Source organism: Gadus morhua, chromosome 21 (assembly GCF_902167405.1).
Source record: "Gadus morhua chromosome 21, gadMor3.0, whole genome shotgun sequence".
NCBI classification, from domain to species: Eukaryota; Metazoa; Chordata; class Actinopteri; order Gadiformes; family Gadidae; genus Gadus; species Gadus morhua.
In genome coordinates this window covers 15,447,281-15,470,709 of record NC_044068.1, presented here as the reverse complement: position 1 = coordinate 15,470,709, position 23,429 = coordinate 15,447,281, and the positions used below count along the sequence as shown (strand labels likewise).

Genomic DNA, 23,429 nt, shown 5'->3' with positions numbered 1-23,429 from the left:
TGCTTGGGTCAGCATTAAATGCGTCTCTGGTCAGCCTGCTGCTGCCCAGTGTTCCACAGCGTGCTTCTCTCTGACCCACCTTTAATCACAGAGGTCAGCCCCACAGGGAAACTAATCAAGCCAGAAATAACCTTAGATTAGAGGAGGAGGATGTCATTGTCTTGTAATCAATGCAATACATTGGCTGCTCTGTGTCTTTTCTAATCCTATTGTAATCCATTGTCCCCCTGTGTGTGTGAGACGTCAACTGAGGGGAACAGTTCAGCAGGAAGCGTGTGGGGATACCCAGCATGTGAAAGCATATCGGTAGCAGCCAACCACTGGATCCCTGGCCTATAGCCTGGGCTCTCCCTCTGGGTGAACCTTTATCCTTTTTCCAAACACTCGAGTCTCTCCCTTGCATGTCCGTCGGTGTGTGTGTGTGTGTGTGTGTGTGTGTGTGTGTGTGTGTGTGTGTGTGTGTGTGTGTGTGTGTGTGTGTGTGTGTGTGTGTGTGTGTGTGGGCCTGTGTGCCTGTGTGTGTCTGTCTGTCTGTCTGTCTGTCTGTCTGTGTGTGTGTGTGTGTGTGTGTGTGTGTGTGTGTGTGTGTGTGTGTGTGTGTGTGTGTGTGTGCGTGTGTGTGTGTGTGTGTGCGTGTGTGTGTGTGCGTGTGTGTGTGCGTCTACGTGTGTCTATGTGTTCACGTGCCTGCGGTTTCTTTCTCAAGGATAACCGATTTACGGGCCGTATCGGTTGCTGACAGGATAATCTAGGATGGAGAGGAAACGTTCCTGTTGATCTCGGGCCATAATAGCTGTTGTGTAAGCTGTGAGACTTGGTAGCCCTCATCAATATTTCATGTTCCTCCATTGTGGGCATTTAAAGCGCCCACTGGGCACATTTGAGGATCCATAAACTATTTTCCATCACTCAAATTTCATGTAAAGACCACTGACTGTGACTTGTGAAGCCTTTATTCATTGGCCAAGTGTATTTATTGTGTATTTAAAGCGGTGTTTAAGGGGGGTTGGGGCCTAAGTCACACGGCTTTGTTTCTTGTTTTTATTTACTCCACAGCCGCTGTAGAGTGATCTCCAACTCGACCACTCTTTTTTGTACTCTGATCTCTCTCTCTCGTAATAAAATCCATGGTTTGGTTATGATAACACCTTTTACCATGCCAACTAGATTTGGGATTTTACTACATGAGCTCATCCACTTCCTAATCTATTTTCAATCAAAGTAAAACAAATGTTGTGGCAAAATGTTTGCCCTTTTGTCGGTCATTTGCTGTATTCTTAATTTCAATCCCAGCAAATGATTCACGTGAAATCGGCTTCCTTTAAAACTAATTGGTTAAAAGCTGCAAAGACCGATCTTGCTTTCGACAATCATGGAGCGATCAAACCCTCTCAAGAGAGTGAATGCAATTAGGATCCTGGGGTTTGTCGGGGGAAAAAACATGCAGAACCGGCTAACAATGACACACAAATGAGTGTTTATGGCCGCCTCTCCATGGGACCCTAACAGATGTCTTTAAAAGAAGATCACGGATGATTTATTTTATGATGTTCATGGCCCAGTGATGGAATTCTGTAACCTTTCAGTAAAACATGACGCATTGAAGATGTCTTTTGACTTTTGCGGATTGTAAAAAGGTGTGTCTACATTTTTTGTTATAAAAAATATTTCACTGAAGGTCACTTCAATATTGGCTTTATTGGCTAGAGAAACAAGCAGCAAATATCCTCCGCAAAAAAGCATGAGCACCCAGCAGCAAACATTGCCACACATAACGATTAAAACTTGGTTACTTTTCGAAAAACACAAAGCATTTTCTCAGTAAAGCACAGACAATGGAGACCTCTGCCAAGGCCTCCCCCCAAAGGCCATTTTTCAGGGAGATGCTGAAACCCTTAGTGGCCGGGGCTTTGGAAGAATGACCTCTGATTGGTGTGAGCAACAGCATCACGACCAACACCCTGAGTGAATCTTTGCAAGCTTCATCCCAACAGGTGGTCTAGCAGGGAATATGTAGCTCTCTGTAGTCACATGTGAGACCCCATTTCCCTCACGTCATCCCTATTATATTAATAGGGATGTTATGGGGATGTTATTCTATCAGCGCTCCTTTAAGGCCGAAATGACAGCCGTATAGTAAAAGATTTTCTACGAGATTTGCTAGCCTTGTTTGCACTTTCGGAGCAACAGTAATGTAGTTCCCCGAAGTTATAGGTCACAGATGAACCGAAGGCGGGAGGTGCTGCAGGGAGATGGGATGGAAGGGAGCATTGAATATCAGGCCTATTGTAGTGAGGCAAAAGGCTCAGGCGGAACCATCAGTCAGAAATGTGTTGCACACAAGAGCTGTGTTCCAACACATGAACCACTCAACCACACAATTGAAATGGCCCAGGGCTTTGCCACCGAAGTCTCACTGTTTGCTGTTCTTCGCTGTTACTAAAAGTGGATCGATACAAACCCGGCTGTAAAATAACAGCATACCCCCCAGATTGGTAAAGCAAAAACAAGAAGCATAACAATATGATGGAGCATATCTCTCCATCGGCTCCACTTCAGCTGAGGCGGGTGGGCCGGCAACCCCTGTGTGGGGGGTCTCTCAGCTGCCAGCATGACACAGTGGCAACTGCGTGAGCCGGCTGGAACCAGAAATGAGCGGTTCATGCAGTGATTTGTCGCGTCTCTTTTCGGGGGTCCGCAAGCAGCTGATCAATATAGTTGAATATAGGTGTAAATATTGGGCTTGTACTTCAGAATGCATCACAGGCTAATAAAAGCTTATTTCGTCATAAAGGCTATGTTTTTAAATGTCTCGCATGAGAAATTTTAAACAACGACCCAAACAGCATTGCTCACCGTAATATTCCTATGCTCCTATAATTCCTACATGGAGGTGGTCAGGTCGATAGATTCTACATTTTACTGTAAATAAAAAATAAAATAAACACTTTGTTCTATAAGTTGGTCTATAAAAGAAAACACAACCTCCATGGTGCTAATAATTGTCATTTGAATATTGTAACATTTTCCATGCATTGGTTTCTTTTCTAGTCTATCATAAACAGATATATTATTGGTTTAGAATTGTCAGCTGCTGTTGACATCACTGCTCAGGTTCTGCCAGCGTTGTCATCAACTCCCCAGGGACAACGTTCATGACGCTGGCCCAATTCTGGTTCCCTGCCGGGCCTCCTGCACCGACAGCATATCAAGCATTTCTATATACTCTTTTTGTTACACTTTACATCAGGGGTGCCCAACCAGTCGATCGCGGTCTACCAGTAGATCGCCGATAGATCCCAAGTCGATCGCGAGGGGTGAAGAAAAAAAAAAAAAAAAAAAGATAATAGGAGGAAGGTAATATTGATTATTGTTGAGAAGACGCCGTGTGCAGACGGAATGAAACCCCCACTGAAGTCCGTAGGTCCACGATACAAACCACCACCACCCCCCCCCCCCCTCCACGATACAAACCCCCCCCCCCCCCCCCCCCCCCCCGCTTGAAGGTAGGTTTGACTGGTAGATCTCGGGAGGTTGGCTACTTGAAAAGTAGATCTTGGGTCGAAAAAGGTTGGGCACCCCTGCTTTACATTATAGTGCTTTACTCTAATTGCTTCCCATTTCCTTCTCAAAAAGAACTTCCTGCACAGGAGAAGATATGCTTTTAGAGGTTGATACAATGCTTATTACATGGTTATTGTAATGTAAAGTGGTAGCGCCTATTTGGTGTAATAGGTGCCATTGCTTCCCATGCAGGTGTTAACGGTTGTCCACGATAGTGAGAGGCTGAATGGTTAGAGGCTAGAATAAGCAGCGCACAGTGTGGCACAGGGCTGGACCCATGGCTTTACTTGTTCATGTTTATGATGAACGTAAACATATCAATAGGCAGTCAGTTGTGGGTGTGGCCCATTGGAAAGGAAGGCTGACTTTAAAGTCCAAGTCCAATCGATTTATTTTTGGGCGAGGTCACAGCAGATAGGCACACAGATGGACAACTCTCTTGTCACCCAACCGTGCAAGGGATAAATCGTGTGAGGGTGTGACGACCAGGGCTTAAAGGTAAAGGCACTCAAGTGCAAAGCCTGCAGATGTTCTGCAGTGTGAAGATTGATCAATGAGAACAGAAGGCTGGCTGTGAGCGAGGGGTTAAAATAGAAAAGGCCTCAATTGCTGCGTTAGGCTACCTTATTCCAGTCTGTTGTGTGATGTGAGGCTATCATAATAATGCCAACAATGGCAATATAATGATATCATTATACACCTTATATCATTATATATAAGAATGTATAAAAGCAATTAAGGGAGTTGAGAACTCTCTCCTCTGCGTGCGTAGTATGTGTGTCAGACACAAGGACACACACAATTAGTTTGTTTTGTATGTTGAAAACCTTGAGACAGTTGGAGAGAGAGCACGTTATACCGGTAATTATAATTATAAAATAAGTATAAAATTATAACATACAAATAATAAATCAAGCAGTTGCGAACTTCTCTGCACATATGGCAATGTGTGGCCGACACAACCACACCTTTATTTTATTTAGTTGTGAAATATGGCATATTGAGCTATGGAATTGATTCGTTGATTGATTAATTTGGTCTGTTTCAGACCGACGGAAAACACAATTACATTAAATTGACCCGTCAATGATGATGATTTTGTCAATGATCGCCGATTTCTTTCAGATTAGTCTTGTTTTAAACACTAACACATTGGACAATGTTTCACACGCTTCCCCGATGTCACACACAATGTCCTTGACGTGGGTCAAAAGTGCCCCGTTCTGGAGTCGTGTCTCAGTCTGGATCTGTTCCCGGTATGTCCCTGTTTTTCAAAAAGGATTAAAAAAGATATGAATACGTTTTTAAATGGCTACGGTTCTTATTTGCTCATGAAAGTTAATTTTGAGAGAGTTGGTTATTAGCCTTAAGTCTATCGGAGAGGCTGTGACATGACCTCGCTATGCAGAGTTCTACCTGTCGACTTTATAAGCAGGCATGGACGATAAGCAATGGACAGAAATATTCTGTATCAGAGAAACTACTTTGGATTATATTTGGCTGGTTTACCAAAGCTTTAAACCCATCATAGTAAACAATAAGGCATGTAGGCTACTGCCCAATAATTTACTACAGTACTTCATTTACCATGGTAAGAATAGGCAAAATGTCAATTTGTCCCCTTTTCTATTTCAGAAACAACATCAGATATTTTGTTGCAATATGGAATGCCAAGCCACTAATGTCCACACATGTTCATTTCAGAAATCTGGTCACCTTAATTGAATAAACCATTAGCAGTGATCCAATAGGCTAATGTTAAATATTCCAATGTTCAGTCTTTGGAACAACAACAACAATCTGTAAGCAATCAACCTTTTTCGGGAAACTACATAGAATTACTTTCGAAGGTCTTGTGTAAATCCTTGGCAAAACGTAGTTTAGCAATCAAGATGGTATAGGCTACATCCATCAATGGACAAAATGATAAATCTATAAATGCCAAACATAGCATTGACAATTTAAAATAGGCTAGCTGTCTTGTACCCATAGAAACATGATTATAAAGGTAGAGTACTACTCGCTAGAGTGATACTACGCAGTATCACTCTACTCTATACTGTTTCTTTATATACTATTCTCAGGATCATCGTTGCATTTAAAAAAAGTTACTTGGACATGTACAATAATGAACAATAATGACAGCAAAGTACCTAAATCATAAAATTAACCAAAGCTAGCCTTCTGAAATTTCTTAGAATTACATTTATCATTCAGTCATTTATTTATACAGTCAAAATGATTGGACTCTGAGTCAGTGTTTATTACGAACTTAGAGGACAAACATTAGGATGTTCTCAAGTTCATATGCAAAGGAAAGCCCAGGCAACACACTCACCTGAGGAAACGGTGCTTCCTCATTCCATTATTAGGCTTTACAAGCAAAAGGAAATAAAATGTTTATACATGGATTTCAATGCTGTCGTCGCTAATGGGACTTCATTAGTTTATGGCCACATTACTGTTTATTGCCCCCTTGCTGTGTGGGCAACCATGTTTGCAGACATGAAAACCCTATTGCAACCCCCTTATTTCACCGATTCAAATAATAACCGTTCAAATAGTAACTACCGAAAAGGCTGTTCAACTAACTGAGACTTAGCGAGTCCCAGCTTCCGTGGGCGGGCAACGCGCTGCTGTTCACAGCTCCGCTGACAGCATGCAGACATTATGTGGTGGGCGAGTACACATAATGCACATTCCCATTGATTTGTTAAAGGCTGCTCTGCTGCTGCACCTGTGTGAAACATGTCCTATATGTGTTAGTATTGGCACAAGCATACTGCTCATGCTGAACCGAACAACCCCGTAAAGGTTTGGTCAGTGCGTAGTATGCACGATATACAGACATACGTTGCATACATTCACACGACAGCCCCTGCTTGTGTGCCCACACTAGATCTTTGAGCATGTAGAACTATTGTTAGCTTCTGTTTAGGCATGTTTAGTTACCCAGGCAACCAGTCCGTGTCATCGCTCTCCCTGCTGCTGTGTTTGATAGATAGTTATGGCACTAGCTGATCACGGATTAGAGATGTCTAATGCAAAGGATCAGAGAGCAAAGATGTCTAATTCAAAGGATCACAGATTGATACAAAGGATCACAGAGAGACACGTAGGATCACTGATCAGAGATGTCTAAAGTAGATGATCACAGATCAGAGATTTATAATGTAGATGATCACAGATCAGAAATTGCTAATGCAAAGGATCATTGATCAGAGATGTCTAAAGCAAAGGATCACTGATCAGAGATGTCTAATGCAAAGGATCACAGATCAGTCATTTTTTCTATAGATTTTGAAGAGAGATGGACTCACAGGATCATAATGTTAAACACGTAAAAAGGAGAACGAGGAGTAAATAAATAACTGACTGAATTTTTTCTACTTGTAGCTGTTATTCCATCACCATAGTATCACACAAATCAATCCCGGAAGAACATTTAAGAACACCTATATACACTACTAGTCTTTATATGTGGCCAACGTTGAAGCAACAGAAAAATATCCAGCAGGAATAGACTGACCCGCCCACCCATGTTCCAGGAGGCTCGGAGGCCAAGGGGGGGGTAGGTTTTCTGGGGTCCTTCTCCAGTGTCTGATTCAAGAGCTCTGACTCATCCTTCCAATTGGCAAGAATGTTCTGTGCTCCCACTCTTACATTTGTTTTATGGATATTTACATTTAAAAACTGTTGCATTGGATTTCACAAGATACCCTCTCTCAGAATAAATCGAGTTTCTCAAAGCTGAAGGTCACAGCCATCCTTGCGTGACATACTGTACCCCAACATGGGAGACTAAAAGTGAGCAATCTGAGAGATAGATCGGTGTTCCTCGTTCCCCCAACAGAAACATGCATAGAAATAGATGCCTTTGTGGTTATAATTGGATAACGATTGTTCATCTTTACATTTCAAATAAGGTAATAAATAAATATGTAAGCGTTGCAACGCACCGGACACACCCGCTCCTCCGACCAAACCGAGAGTGTGTATATCACACCATACGTTCGTTTGCATTATTGATTTGTTCTTTTTTAAATGTCCGGATCCGCCTCGCAAATCTCATCATGAGTCCAGTACGGGTTTTCTTTTTTGGCAGCGGTTGCCATGACAACAGCGCATTTTTATTTCAGGCCCTTTTGAAAAAACGTTGCAGGAGCGCTGGAGATTAGAGAACCTGAGCGTTATGTAAGAGGAGGCCCGGCTCATGGCGGGGGTTTCCTGCCTCACTGTAGACCATAAACCAATTCCTTACGGTGGGATGGCAGCAGACACCCAGGGGTGCTCCACTATTGTCTCCCTGTGAACCAAAGTAAGATGCAAAATTGGTGTGAGACTGCGGGGCTACGCCAGCTGCTATAAATCATCACATTTGTGTGTTTGTGTGTGTGTGTGTGTGTGTGTGTGTGTGTGTGTGTGTGTGTGTGTGTGTGTGTGTGTGTGTGTGTGTGTGTGTGTGTGTGTGTGTGTGTGTGTGTGTGTGTGTGTGTGTGTGTGCTTTGGGTTGAGATGGGGTGATGTTATGCAAGCATTACCTGGGAGATGAATAGAGGATTGAGGAATAATGTAATAGAATGCAATCTCTTATGAAAAACAATAACAATTCATTTCATTGTAATGTTATTAAGCGAGAGAACATCTGATGAGGTTTTGAGGTCGCCAGTTCATTGGTAAGGTGTGGAGACTGACCTGGAAGGATGGCAGTGACTCAGGAACTGAAAGGATTGCTGCTTAACCACATCTTAATGTTTTTGATATGATGATTAACAGGTGGTTGCAGAATCCGGTTCTGAAATATGCTTTTATTGTAAAATGTTGACCTCAAATTACTTTAAACAGTTAAATACCTAGTTTATTATTCAAGATTCATGATTCTAGCTTCACGTCTTCATTCGTCAAATGAATTATTTGACCACTACTATATTTTGTTTTAATTGGCTAATGGTGCACTCTTAATGTGAAAAAATCGAGTAAGAAGTGCTGATTAATTCATGAAAATGTATCGATTTTGAAAGAAATATCAAAATGATAAATTGTGCGTTTATGAGGTAAATACAAACAGTAAACAAACAGTAGGTATGTGTATTATGACACTACCTATACCATACATTACACAAACAGTAGGTATGTGTGTTGTGACTACAATATTTTATAAAATATTGTAAAAACAATATTTTGTCTCCATCCTGAAACTGTTGTGGGGTTTGTTGCCATAATTACGTCCATTCATGGAAAACCCTTTCATTAGGGTAACCGAATTCCAACTCTCTGTTATTAGTAGAAACACAACGGTTTTATGTATTTGTGTTTTCTACCAAAAATAGGTAAGGTTCAACGTTTAAGAGGCGGGTCCCAATGATTGAACTTAAGCCTTTTTTGTTTTTAATTGAGATGACATTTTTGGGGGGAATAACATAGCTTTAAGATACTTAAATGAATCTCGGCATAATACGATACAAAACCTACTGTAATCAGCTATAATTGCTGCCATGTTGGACAACTCACCACAGAATCTAAGCCACATAACCTTTGGGAGGGTCTGCTCTGCTTGCCACTTTTGATAATGCATTTCCTGATGGCTGCTCGCAAATAATCCGTTATTTTGAATATTGTGGACCTCTACGCAATAGCCTCCTGAGACCATCTGCTAGATCTGACTAGTTCACACATTCTGGTTCTTACTGCACATCAGTCTGACCCTCAGCCCGTTGAAAGCCTCTTCCAACAAATGTACACATTTTCCAGAACAATCAGATTTAGGGGGAGGGAGTTTCAGGTCATGATGGACAAGGAGCGTCGCATGCCACAGAATTTCCAAACAATGGTCGGCGCCCAAGCAAAGTGTAAAACTCTTCGGAGCATTCAAAGCTAGCTTCTAAATCCAAGATAATGAGAATGACGATAATAAATGATGAACAGGAATGTGGCTTTTCGTCAGAGGTTTTTGCTTGACTTTACCAAACGGATTCGAAAAGAGTGAAGAGAGCAAGAGCGCTTACTTAGTTATTTAATCTGCTAGGTGCAAATTCTTTGAACAACCTAAAGCTGAAAACCTGTGGAAATAATTGCTGCCAAAAAAAGGCCAGATTAACGTTCATTGCAAAACACAAAATTGAATATGTGGACGGTCTTACGCAGCTGGGTATATACAGTATCTTCAGATGCTGTGGGTTCCGTGTCTTCTAAGCACTTCGAGCTTACAAAAAAGATTAGCACTTTGAATTGTTCCTCCCTGGAAGTTTAGCTAGCCATGTCCATTTAGGTGTCATGGGCGCGCACATCGCGTGTCTAGTTTGCTGGCTCACTTGGCGGCGGGTTTAAGCATGTGTGTGTGTTTGTGTGTGAAACCAGTGCTAATCTGAGCCATGCCAAAAAGCCCAAAGGGAATTTGATATCTTTAGCGAGGGGCATAATTCTCCACAGCCCGGATGAGGGCAGCTTCCATTGCTATCATTGATAGAATGATACAAGATAGCACGATTTAAGAATATTCAATAGATACTGTTTTGGCCATCACGATGTTTGATGATGCAGCCAAACGTTCACGTTTGAGTCTGAAGTCTGTGACGTGTGAAGTCTGTAAATTGTTTGTAAATATATTTTTAAGGGGTTCCCATGATTTCAATTTTGAAAAATAAGAATATATAGAGAATATTAAAGCTGAAAAAAAAAGGTACAATTTGAGAGTTGTAAAGACACGGAGCAGAAAACACCAGAAGCAACCAAGCTTTGAAAATTAAACCTTAAAATGGTCCCCCCTCCATACCTCCCTATGTTTCTCCAACATTGAAAAGCTTTGCATTCAGCACTAAAATCGTACTAATAGCACCTTTAAATGCACACAAACCAAAAAGGCCCAATCCCCATGAACTAGGTGAGAAAGGGCTTGCAGGGCTGAAATCTTCTGTACCTTGGAAACCGACTTGCCCATACGGACACACAGGAAGTCGGTTTTAACACTTAAGTAGTTGTGAACTTGTAAATTTCAAATGCTTCTGAAGGCCTCCTTCTGTTAGGCTATTCCTTGGTCATACTTAATAGTGATTTTGTCCTTTAAGCAGTTTCTATTTTCCCTTATGGCACATTCATGTAATCTGAGAGTCCCTTTAAGTCCTGTTGAGCAGACCCGTGCTGTTAACTGATTCAACACCATCCAATCCAAAACATACTGTTGTCACATACAGCCTCCTCTGTTATAATGACTGTTATGCTTGTCACTTCTGTGAAGCGGGATGCCAGATTGGAACAGAGTGGAGCATCTCCACTCTGTTCTCTCATCATCCAACGCTGCATATATTTTTACCGTCAGTAAGATCCGGTCTGGAATGACCACTCATGAGTCACGACCGTTGACGTGATCAGATCTCTAGCCTTTGAAGCCAAAAAGTTTATCCAGAACTGTGAAATCCAGTGACCAAAGTGCCATCCACTACTGATCATGCATTTCTTGGCTTGAACAGACCTCGTTATCCCCATTTATTACAGCTCTTGGAATGAACTCTTGATGGGGTATTTATGGACTTCTACTGTGTACATCCATGCTGCAGTACCTTGTCACATATCTTATCTCGCAATGTGACCATGTCCTAACGGAATCAGAGGCAGGATTTTGAGAAAGGCAGGGGAGGTAACGTCACATCCTGTGTGGTGATGGTGGTGTGGGAGCAGGCCTGTGGGAGGGAGGCCAGCCTGAAGACGGCTTCGGCGTCCCTAACCATTGTCAGGAAGCGGATCACTCCGAATGCCAATAGAAAAAGTCGTCGGGAGGAATACTTCCAGTGCATGCGCCCCCATGTACACTGTTCCCTTACTCAGTCGTGTTGCTGTCAAGGGCCGACTTAGCAGTCTTTGCTGAGTTGGCACGGCCGTCTCATTTGCTGGAAGAATTTGAGAAGTTTCAGAGTCTTGAGCGTGTGCCATCTTCCTAGGCTAAACCCAGGATTAAGGGAAGGGATTTATATCCGCTGGGTATTTCCAACAAGCAATGGACACCTGCTGGTTCCAGACGAGTGTTGTTTGTAATTCGGATCGGTAACTTTACCGATCTAGTGATTACGCCCACCTAATGTCCTGATTTCATTTGACGGCGACTATTCATTTGTATGTAATGATATTACCCTGCAGACATCTATATCTACAGTCAGGATAAAAAGAGCACACACACACACACACACACACGCACGCACGCACGCACGCACGCACGCACACACACACACACACACACACACACACACACACACACACACACACACACACACACACACACACACACACACACACACACACACACACACACACACATAAAGACTTCCTTGTCACTGTGATAAAGTGGAAAAACTTGTAAAAACTCTAAATATTTAATTTTTCTCTCTCTCTCTCTTTCTCTCTCTCTCTGGCCCCTGTCCTACCCTCTTCCCCATGTGTTTTGATTCACCAGACCAGAAGATTCCCCCTTGGTCCCCATCTCAACACTTTGATGAAGGCAGACGCCTCGCTGCAGCCAGGAACATGAAGGGCTTATCGGGCAGCCGCTCCCACCACCAGATCCCTTCGCCGCACGCCCTGGACTACGACCCCCACCCCCACGACTTCCACTCCCACCATGGCGCCGAGTCCCGCCACCAGTCCTACCTGCTCAGCCCCACCGAGAGCTGCCCCATGGACTTCCACCACCGCTACTCGCCGCGCAGCTCCATCCACTCCGACTGCATGATGGTGACCCCGGTCATGATGCCGCCGGCCGCCTCCTCCGACCACGTCTCCAGCAGCACCTTCCCCCGGATGCACTACAGCAGCCAGTACTACGACCCCGCCGGCCGCGAGGACTGCGCCGCCATCGCAGCCTCGGCCACCTCGCCCGCCCAGGCGCAGGCTCAAGCCCAGGCCCAGGCCCAGGCCCAGGCCCAGGCCCAGGCCGCCGCCAACGCCGCCTCATCCGCGCATCACGCCAGCGCCAAGAGCAACCGCCTCCCCGCCAACCTGCTGGACCAGTTTGAGAAACAGATGCCCCTGCACCGGGGCGACGGCTTCCACACGCTGCAGTACCAGCGCACCTCCACCACCACCACCACCGCCACCGAGCAGCGCAGCGAGAGCCCCGGACGCATCCGCCACCTGGTGCACTCGGTGCAGAAGCTCTTCACCAAGTCCCACTCGCTGGAGGGCTCGTCCAAGATGAACGGCTCCAAGGGCGAGGCGGGCGGGGGGAGCTACCACCAGCACCAGCACCACCCGCAACACCCCCACCAGTACGGCCAACATCCCCCCAAGCACGGCGGCAGCGGCAGCGGCGGCAGCAGCGGCGGCGGGAGCAGCAAGAGGAGCAAGAGCAAAGAGAGGAAGCAGCAGGCGCAGCAGCAGCAGCAGCAGCAGCAGCAGCAGCAGCAGCAGCAGCAGCAGCAGCAGCAGCGGTCGGGCGGCTGGTGGAGCTCCGACGACAACCTGGACAGCGACAGCACGTACCGGCCGCCGAGCGTCATGTCGCGGCACCACCACCAGGGGGAGCACTACCACCACGCCCCCGTGGGCCACTGCTACTCGGACGTGACGCAGGGCCACCACTCCTCGCACCACTATGGCGACCTGTCGCTCAAGACGTCGCGGAGCAACAACGACGTCAAGTGCTCGGCGTGCGAGCACCTGGCCATGGCGCCCGAGGGGAAGTTCATGAAGAGGAGCTCCTGGTCCACGCTGACCGTCAGCCAGGCCAAGGAGGCGTACAGGAAGTCGAGTCTAAACCTGGACAAGCCCATGATGCACACCGACCTGAAGCCATCTTCGCGGCCCTGTCACTATCTGCAGGTGAGTGCGTCCGGGGGGTCTTTGGGGTTTTGCTGATGCCGGGGGATGTGGTCGACGCCGTTAGCGGGAGGTGTTTGGTCACTGTTTGTTGAGGTGTGGGGGGTTTGGGGTTTCTCACTCTAAAACGGAGGGGTGGTACTGATGCTGACGAGACTGTAAATTGCAATGCAAAGGGAAGCCATTAACGGAAACTTCCTGACCTACATTGTTTGACTGAACTTCCACATATGACATGACTTTTGTATGCTTATTTCTGTGCAGCACAATTAGTTAAAGGTTATTTGTCAACATTTTCGCATTGCCTTTGTGAACCGGTCCCATTGTCGTAAGGACATAATATAAACTGTTATCACTCCTATACATGAGATATTAATCCTATCAGACCTTGAAGGATGGTGATTCATCCTGCATATATGTTTTCTGACTAAAATCCTAACCTAAGAAACAAATGACATGAGATAGTGTGTGTTAAATTGTATTAGAGCTGTATTTGATTGAAATGGGTCGTAAAACGATTTGAGATATGAGAGTTGCAAATTTTGTAGAAACCAGGTAGAAAGCTGTATTCATAACAAAGCACTATTTGTAATAAAGTGCAACAATTATGCAAAATAGAGATAGAGATTCAAATCCGGAAATTGTCATATATAAAACGGTTTGTATATATAAAACTATGACTAAAAGCCATTTGGATTGATATCTGTGTAGGACCCACAGAGTTAATTGTTCTGATTGATGCATTGATAAGCCTTCCTGCCAGTAAAAACTCCCTGCAGTGTTTCATATTCCCGACCGAACGATCCCCATGGCCATGAGTGTCAGGAGCTGTTGTGTGGTTCCCCTCTCACGTGGTTTCCCTAGGGAGCCGTTATCTATAAGAGATGGGGGTCATTCGGACTACTCAATACAACGGCAGAAGACTGAGAGCAACAGATGAGCCCCAGGCACATACAGACACACGTTTACCTGCATGTTGTGTGAAGAAAGTAGTGACATAGATGGTCCCAGGGATAGGTATTTAGAGGTGCCTGCTTCTCCTTCCTGGCGGACACCTTGTTGGTGTAAAAGCTGCTTGTTGTAAGCCTTAAGGCTTCTGGTGAATGGCAGGTCTACAAAACCTAGCAGCCGACACAATAAAATGATATGTTATGTATATACAGTTATGTTTAATGTGTGCAAATGCGAGGATGGAAATTATTTGTACACACAGTTCCTTTGCTGATGCCCCATTGGAGACGAATGTGAGATTGTAGTTGAAAAGAGCAGTTTATACTCATGACAATAGCTAGAGACATGGTATGTTATTGTAAGTCCCCTTAAAAACATATTTATACACAGAGATGGAAAAGCTATGATCTGACTCATTCTCAAACAGGAATTGTTTCCAGTTGCAAATTTACATGAATTGACACCATGCTGTAATTGTATTGCGGTTTTAAACGGCATTATGTCAAACACAGTATGCTAATATTGGGACTGGAGCACTACATTATGTGAACGCCGGATGGAAGTGCGCATAGTGATCAAGCCACACAATGGAGGGCTGATTGAGAGCGGTGACACTGGCCTCTTAATTAAAACCGTGTGCGTCTCCCCTTATCGTTCGCCATCAGCTGCTTCTTCCGCAAAAAAAAGAGTAAAGCGATTACGTAATCTTTGGGATTATTAATTGAAATCCAATCACCTGGCGTAGAAATGACAAAAGCCAGCTCAAGCTGTAAAACAGCTGAAGCTAAGTTTTTAAGCGTTTGTTGAACTACTTTGGTAGGGCTTATGCACGCAGAATGTGGTCTTAGAATTCATGTTTCTTAAAAACATCCCACTCATGCCCTGAACTGTGCACAGTTAAGGGCATCGCCCTTTTTGAAGTGTTTATTGGTGGTCCTTATATTGAGTGTCGGAATCTGGTTCCCTGTATAATGCACTACTTAAAGGGGTGAAAGCCCGATCGCCCATGGTGCGGACCTGGTCTTGGGTGGTCTGAGGGTGTGTGCTGATTGGCCACTACAAGCCGTTAGAAAATCTGCCTTTTCCAACGGCTTGTAATGGCTAATCATACTCTCACCTGGTGGTATAATTTCACCCCTGTAAAGGGGAAATTACTAGATTCATCCCATTTAGCCTACTGTTAGGGTACAACTTGGATCTTTATGCTTACTAGCTGCAATGAGAGGTCAGCTGACGACAGCTTGGGCTGGACGGTACTTGGACGAACCCTTTCATGTAACACCGATAGATTCATGGCGCATAATTAGGATTTTGGTTCATTTGTGTCCTATATAGTGCAATATTTAGCCTTTTGGCATTCTGTAGTGAGTACTTACATTGTTCTTATATCGTGCTCAACTTATAGAAAGGTTAGGCAATTTATCATTGAAGCATTTTGTGTCATATTTGTAAACTATCTTTACATCTCGACAGCAATCTATAAATCCAAAAAAAATTGGTGTATGGGGCTGATGCAGGACTGTAATATACTGCATCGATAGTTTAATTCGCCTCGAATGAAATTATTGGATGGCCTACCTGTCTGTCTACCTGCCTACCTGTCTGTCTGTCTACCTGCCTACCTGTCTGTCTGTCTACCTACCTACCTGTCTACCTGCGCCAGCTCTTATTGCACAGGACTTCCACAAGGCGAAGCAGACTTGAAGGAGGGCTGGGATTTATTTAGTTGGATGCTTCAAAATCTAGCATACTCAGGCTGTCTTCTCCAAATGACCTACCTTAGCTTTAATTAGTATAGTGCATCATAAATAAAATACTAAACACAAAAACGGATGTGAACCTACTTATTTCCTCACTATATCCCATGATGCAAAGTGTTTTTTGTCTAATCAGATTCATCCAATGGAGATGGTGAATGTTGGTTATGATGAGTGGAGCTGAAGCAGAACAAATGTATTTGCAACCCCCTATTGTCCATACGTATATCGATATATGATGAAAATGACCACTACACTACACTGAACAACTACACTACACTACTATAGCTGCTCTTCTCTATGGGACTTTAACAGCTCAGGAGTGGGGCCATGGAAAGGAGTGGAGGCAAGGAGAGGAAAGGGAAAGATAGGAGGAGTGGAGCCAGGGAGGAGGGCAGACTAGGAGAGGAGACGAGTAGAGGAGAGAGGAGGCGTGGGATGGCGTGCCACCTCGACCCTATCACCAACGAGTTTAAGCGAAGCGCAAGATTGATTCCACGTGTCTACGTTGGGTCCTAAATAAAATCAATGGGGAATAAACCGGTAGCTTGCAGCATCTGTCATGCTTCTGTTTCTGTTTCTTTATCAACCCCCTCATGAAATCCATTCCTGGCAGCGCCACTGTTGACAAGTCGTCAAGCGTTGAAAGAAACGGACACGTTGGTTTCCATAGGAGCGAGGGCACGTCGTCATAACCCCGGTCCCATGTCCGACTCGCTCCAGCTAGGCTGGGCGGCGGATAGAGATGCAGCGTTCTTGAAGGGCGTTTTAGCCGGAAAAAGCAGACTTCTGGTACTCTACAGAGAATTTCCCCCGGTTCAACAACTTTATATCGGTGACTTGGCAGCGGCCCGCTCGGCCGTGTGCCTCCTTGATGCTCCTGCTCAGATCTGCAGCCCGCCTCCTCTGAAGGTCAAGGCGACGCCCCCACGTCCCTCTGATTTACTGCCACCGCTGGAACAAATGATGTCGCTGCTTGCTTAGCCAGCCGGACACAGCCCACCTCCCCAGTAGGGAGAGCCCCCCTCCCCAACACACAGCCCCCCTCCCCAACGCTTGGTGTGGGTGAGTGTTGGTGAAGGGGGCTTGGACGGGGCTGGGTAGTTAGGGGGGCAGATTAGGGTAATGGTGTGGATCCATGGCCAGAAGGCGTTCACATAACATCTGGCCCCCCACCGACCCAACTGTCAGCTCAGTTTTCCGGATCTTCCGCTGAGGTCGTCAATGGATATTGGCCTCTGGCTGTTAGGTGGGTTACATTGATCTGGTAACTCAGTGCCGTTTTCTAACTTTATTTGTGTTACATTGTCATGATATTCAGGTGAATATGTCAGTTGGCTACTCCAAACATGTCACTTTGCATACCTGCTGTGGCAGCACATGCTATCGCATGCACAAAGGCCAGTTTAAGAAGCAGTGAATCAAAAAGCGGGCCTGGGTGGTAGCCATGGAGATAATACGTCCCCTCTCCTTCCTACGACTCAGGTTCGAGCTTGGGCTGAAACAGGGGGTTTGTGTCTCGATTGATACACATGATCCAGAGTGGTTGTATACGATTAAGCCAGGTAGTTTGGGCCCTTTTAGATCCAGCAGAGTGAACAGAACCCACAGGGTAACTCCCTCCGTCTAACTCACTGTGTAACTTGTCCTTGTCCGTCATGGATACAACCAAAGAAGGGCCATTTAGGCCACGTTTCACAGCACTCAGACACAACTGTCACGCTAACATATGTGTGTAGGCTGCCCTGTTTGATGACAAAGTACTGTGAAGAACTTTAACAGGTACATCATTTCCATCTAGTTTTCGTTGTAGGCAGGCGTTAATTGGTCATTCTGTGATTTGAGCTGAAGTACTGTTAAGCTGGGACATAACAAATTCAAACTGTAAACGTTGCGATTGCGTCAAATCTCAGATCTGCCTGAGCAGACTTACACAATCAGCAAGGAGGGAAAAGCCCACACAGGGGAGCATCTGTTCCCAGGAAAAAGGGCGAGTTAGACCAAATGTCACACCATCAACAATCCTACGTCCTCTTCTCCCTGTCAGACGGCAGCCGAGGGACTGTTACAGTGATACCAGCGAGCGATAGACTGCAAAACTGTATGGACTGCAAAACTGGCAGAACGTTAGCGTCCTGGGGCTATTGTCCCTCAGTCTCTCACGCTCTCTTTCTCTGTCTCACTCTCACACACACACACACACACACACACACACACACGCACACACACGCACACACACACACGCGCACACACACACACACGCACGCATGCACGCACATGCACGCACGCACGCTCGCGCACACATACAAACACACACTGACAGAATGTTCCACTTAACATGCTTCACGCGAGATCGATGCGACACAGTGGGGCCAGAGCATATAGCAGGTGGCACCTTCTCGTTTGTGATTGCCGTCCTTGGGAGAAGGAAGCCACGTGTGTGTGTTTGGTTGTATGTGTGTGTGTGTGTGTGTGTGTGTGTGTGTGTGTGTGTGTGTGTGTGTGTGTGTGTGTGTGTGTGTGTGCGCGCGTGTGTGTGAGTCAGTACATAGGCACACGTCACTAATTCACCTTGCCGATATTAATTAGAGTTCATCCTCACGTCAAGTCAGACACTTAAGCTCAGAGGTAATTACTCTTTGTTGTTTTAAGTGCTGTTGTTAATAGATAGATTCCCCCTTAGAAATTAGATTGACCTGAATGGATTCCACTTGTTGCTTTTAAATCACGCTACACACTTGATTAAACAATAAAAATTCTGTACGTGGCAGTTTCCTTTTTGTTGTTTGCATCCATATTCATCGTATTTCATTAGCATGACCCAACATGTCATGTTCCCATAATCCTCCTGGGCTCTGCTTATGCATCCGCCATTATTCATCCATTTTAGACTGAATGTTTTAATTATCCTGGTAATTCAATATAAAGGCTATCAAGATGGTTCTAAATCATGTCTCTTCCCCTCCAGTTGCCATGGTTGCAGTGTTCGGCGGAATTAATCGTAATGTTAGACACTTTAGTGGAGCAACAGCGTCGGAGTGAGCCACTCACCGCAGGGTATTCCTTATTCAGCATGTCTGGTGATCGTTTGGCGGTTAATTAAGTTACTAGCACTGTGGCATTGTAACCTCTGTTTGGATGCTTGGAATACAGTTATGACAACTAGTGCTGTGGTAACAGAAAATTAAACTACGTGAAACAAACACAAACACGAGTGTAACTGATGAAGAAAAAATGATAAAGTTATGTTACTATCAGAGTCAGTCCGCAGTTATGTTGTTATGTTAAGGAATAATTTATGATAGAATATTTAGTATATTAACTGAAGCAATTTGTTCCCCCGCTGTTCCCACAAAGTTAGACTCACAAAGACCAGGAAGAGTTTTCCATTGATATGTAAATCGAAATACATTGGCGGGATGCAAAGAGAGAGCTAGCCAATCAGAATCGATGCAGTGCTCTCGCATTGTATCCTCCAGTGGAATGGTGGACATATCACAGCGAGGATGGAGGGGAGAGGCTAGGGGGATACAGCTGGAGGTAGTTATATGAGGCAGTAATATTATAACGATGCAGATCAACATTTTCCCGATGATTAGGTCGTGGGGTTGGTTGGTTTTCGGGAGCCGCCCTTTGCATGGGGGATGAGGATGGGGACCAATCAGATGCGGATTATAATGCAATAGAGGGAGAGATATGTTCACAGAATGGCCTGTTGAGTCTTATCTCACAACCACACAGGCATACACAAATAACATGTACAACGCCATCATAACCCTCCTTTAAACACAGGTAACGTGAATATAGCTTAAATAAAATGATCACCTTTGCACTCTTGCAGCTAGACAACAAAGCTGTCAACATGGTGAAGCCTCGGTTATCTTCAGAGGCCGCAGACAGTGGACGCATGCAGCGCTCATATTACATTCAAACTGGTCTTTTGCATTTCTTTAGTTTGTAATTAGTGATTTCAATCAATGTGTCTTCTTTTTAACATGCTATCTAAAAAAGCCCCAGTGTAGTTATGACAATGTATTTCCTTTCTACGGTGACTAATCTCATCGTAATGTTTTGGAGTGCTAACAAAAGTATTAAAGAAAAGCACTCTCTCTCTCTCTCTCTCTCTCTCTCTCTCTCTCTCTCTCTCTCTCTCTCTCTCTCTCTCTCTTGCTCTCTCTCTCCCTCTCTCGTATTCTCTCTCTCTGTCTCTCTTTCTCTCTCTCTGTCTCTCTCAATCTCTCTCTCCCCCTCTCCCCCTCTCCCCCTCCTCCCCCCCCCCCCCCCCCCCTCTCTCTCTCTCAGGTGCCCCAGGACGAGTGGAGCGGTTACCCCGGGGATAAGGACGAGGAGATCCCCTGTCGCAGGATGCGCAGCAGCAGCTACGTCAAGGCCATGGGCGAGGTGGACGACGACAGCGGCGACTCGGACGCCAGCCCCAAGACCTCCCCGCAGAGGGCCGTGCGGCCCGACGCCCTGGTGCTCAAGTCAGCCATGCAGAGAGTCCACATAGACCCCCACAGGTAGGAGCGCCCCCTGGGCCGCCGGAGGGGGGGCTAGCTCTCCAGGTGATGTAGGACACCCGGGGCTGTGATACGCTCAACAATGGCCGGGGGCTGTTGAATAGGTCTGCCCTGATGGCTGTAATAAATGACCTTTCCATCTGCTGAAGTTAACACTTAAAGGGGCTGTAAGTAGGATTCAAGAGCTATTGCTTGAGCTGTTACTGATTTGTTAGAAATGGCCATAGCCGTCCGTCAGATGTTCTTGAGTAGAATATTAGATATTCCTGCTCATTTCTGACCAATCAGGGCATCTCTTCACTGTCCATCTCCCCTGTCAAGCCCAGGTGTGTGAAACGCACAATAAAAGAGAAACGTAGGGAGGGAGAGAGGGAGGGTACGTTTCTTATCATTTTCGACAGGCAAAATACTTTAAGAAGCTTAATAAAAAAGTACTCATTGAAGTAATTTTAAGGAAACATTTTTGCTAAGAAAGAAATCTTGTTTCTATGATCTTTAACAGCCAGGAAATGATCCTTCCAGATGTGGACATTCATCGTGTCATGCCATTCGTTCCTCTCAAACACGTCCCTCATAAAGAGGCTGCTTAAGTTAATTGCAAAAGCTTCTTGAAACACAATAAACCTGGCTTTAAGTAGGTGCTCCATGACACCTATGTCAAAACACATTTGTCTTTGTGTGTGTCTTTGTGAAACCAGTGATTAGACATTTCCGTTAAAGTAAAGACCCGGCTTGGCAAGCAGTGATTGGCTAGGTAGCGGTATGCACATTTGTATGAGGTTTTTAGCATTTTAGCCGATGTTCTTTGCTTCTGGTCGTGTAGCCACAGAGCTAGCTCCACCACGGGAATTGCTATTTTTGTGCCGTTCCTCTCGGATGCCTCATAAGATCAGGTAAAGCTGTGCTCTGCTGGGTGTCACTTGCAGCAAATCGGTTTGTTTTGCTGACCTTTATTATCTGCCAGTTCGATGTTTGCGCAACGTCTTACCAGGCCGGTGGGCCTCGTGTTATCACAGCGCTGTTGACGAGCGTACAGAACAACTGTCACTTCTCTCCGAGTCGAGCTTGTGGACTACTGCTGGTTGTGTGACTGGGCCTTTTATGGCACAGAGATCCCGACGACCACAACAGACTCATTTCACAGATGTGTCATCATGGCACAAACACAGCTGTTGCTCATAACACAAATGATGGGTCTGTTGCTTTAAGATGGCAGGGCACAGGTAGCAGACTACACTAGTGACGATAACTCTACTACCCGTGCCCTGGTTTATTATAAAGACCCATAATTAGGGTTATGAGTGACCATTTTTTTCCTATGATGATACATCTGTGAATAGTTTCTTATTGTTGGTCTGTAAACCACTTTGTAACAAAAAAAGTTTTTGAACCCTCATGTAACGCCTACGATAGACGCACACTTTACAGTTGCTAAGCTACAAGTCGCTATCATACCTGATGGTCTGTACTGTATGTATAAGTGCATTAGATGGATTAATACACAGAGGTTAAAGTTCCCCTGGGGATGTTTAATATCATTGAGAGGTGAAAAGGTAATCAAAGGAAGGCATAAGGGGTTGTACTTATCAGAGTTGCATCCCTATATAATGGTGCTAATCTTCACCAAGTCTTCTTCTATTGTAAAGGCTCTTTTTGCTTACACTAAGTACGCTAAAACTCTCTGTACTAAGAAATAACAAACCTGTCCCCTATTTTGCCTGCCTGCACTGAATAATTGATCCTCAGTCATTATGAAAGCCATAGCTCTCAATGTGTCTCTGATGGGCGGTAGCACAGACACCACAACACGTGCGCCTTCTGGATGCACAGAGGGACGGGCCGAGGCCGGTTCTTTGGGGACATTTTGAAGAGACGTCGTGCATACTTCTTCAATGGTTCCGTTCTGGTATTCCTTTCCCAATGCTCCAGCTGAGGCTTGATCACCTTAGCCCGAGCATGAGCAGTAGTCATTGACAATGAGGGAAGGAACAATGTTGAGTCGGGACGGCTGAGCCTTAGCTGAGCTGCTTCAGCGTCATAAAAGGTGATTAATGACGTGGGCAAGGCGCACATATGCTCAAATGTGGCCGCGATATGGCCCTGTGATCAACCGCAATATGTTAACTTGAGGACTATTGGAAAGCAGCCCACATCCACACTATTTCCCCCATAGGTCACTCAATTAATACTTTATGGCATCCGATCACTTCAAGTTTACTACTTTTAGAATTGTAAAGAGATACGAGATAGTTGATTATAATATGTCCGGATGATAAGTCATCAGGACTGGGGTTACGCACCTACTATGGCCACCGGCACTATGCTAGCACGTTCCAAGAGGTTCGACATTTCTGACAAATCACAAGCGTTCTCTCCACCCCTGTGCCACAGCTACCACTTACAGACCACCCGAGACATGCGGCCACACACCAGCGTGACTCTGGACCCCAGCAGCTTCCACCCGCCGCCCTTCCGCTCGCGCAACCAGAGCTACATGCGCGCTGTCAGCACCCTCAGTCAGGCTAGCTGCGTCAGCCAGGTGAGTCCAGTGTCGCGCCCCGACAGAGCGCACCGAGGCAACCCCCCAACGACGATACGGGGGCCGGGGAGAGGATGACGGAGTCGAGACGAGGAAGTCGGTTTTAGCTCTGTGGTGTAGCGCTGCTCGAGCTAGCAGCAGCGGTATTAACTTGCTAATTTTGGCGTTGGTTATTTTAGGCTACATCAGCGTAGCCGTGGTAGTCTCCAGTAGAAGTAGACAAGGGTAAGCACAAACAAAGCTGTTTGTTTTTCAATGGATGAAACAGTATGCTAACGATATTTTATGAACGCA

The 23,429-nt window shown here is 45.3% G+C and overlaps 1 protein-coding gene across 1 annotated transcript in view; it reads left to right on the top strand.

Annotated features, from left to right (window-relative positions):
- The window catches only part of LOC115534873 (disks large-associated protein 2), a 69,486-nt gene that overhangs the window by 10,258 nt on the left and 35,799 nt on the right, over window positions 1-23,429 (top strand). The window contains exons 3-6 of the mRNA XM_030346154.1: window positions 11,239-11,289; window positions 12,008-13,371; window positions 20,379-20,596; window positions 22,988-23,135. Coding sequence (XP_030202014.1) covers window positions 11,239-11,289; window positions 12,008-13,371; window positions 20,379-20,596; window positions 22,988-23,135 — 1,781 coding nt within the window. The remainder of the gene's footprint in view (window positions 1-11,238; window positions 11,290-12,007; window positions 13,372-20,378; window positions 20,597-22,987; window positions 23,136-23,429) is intronic.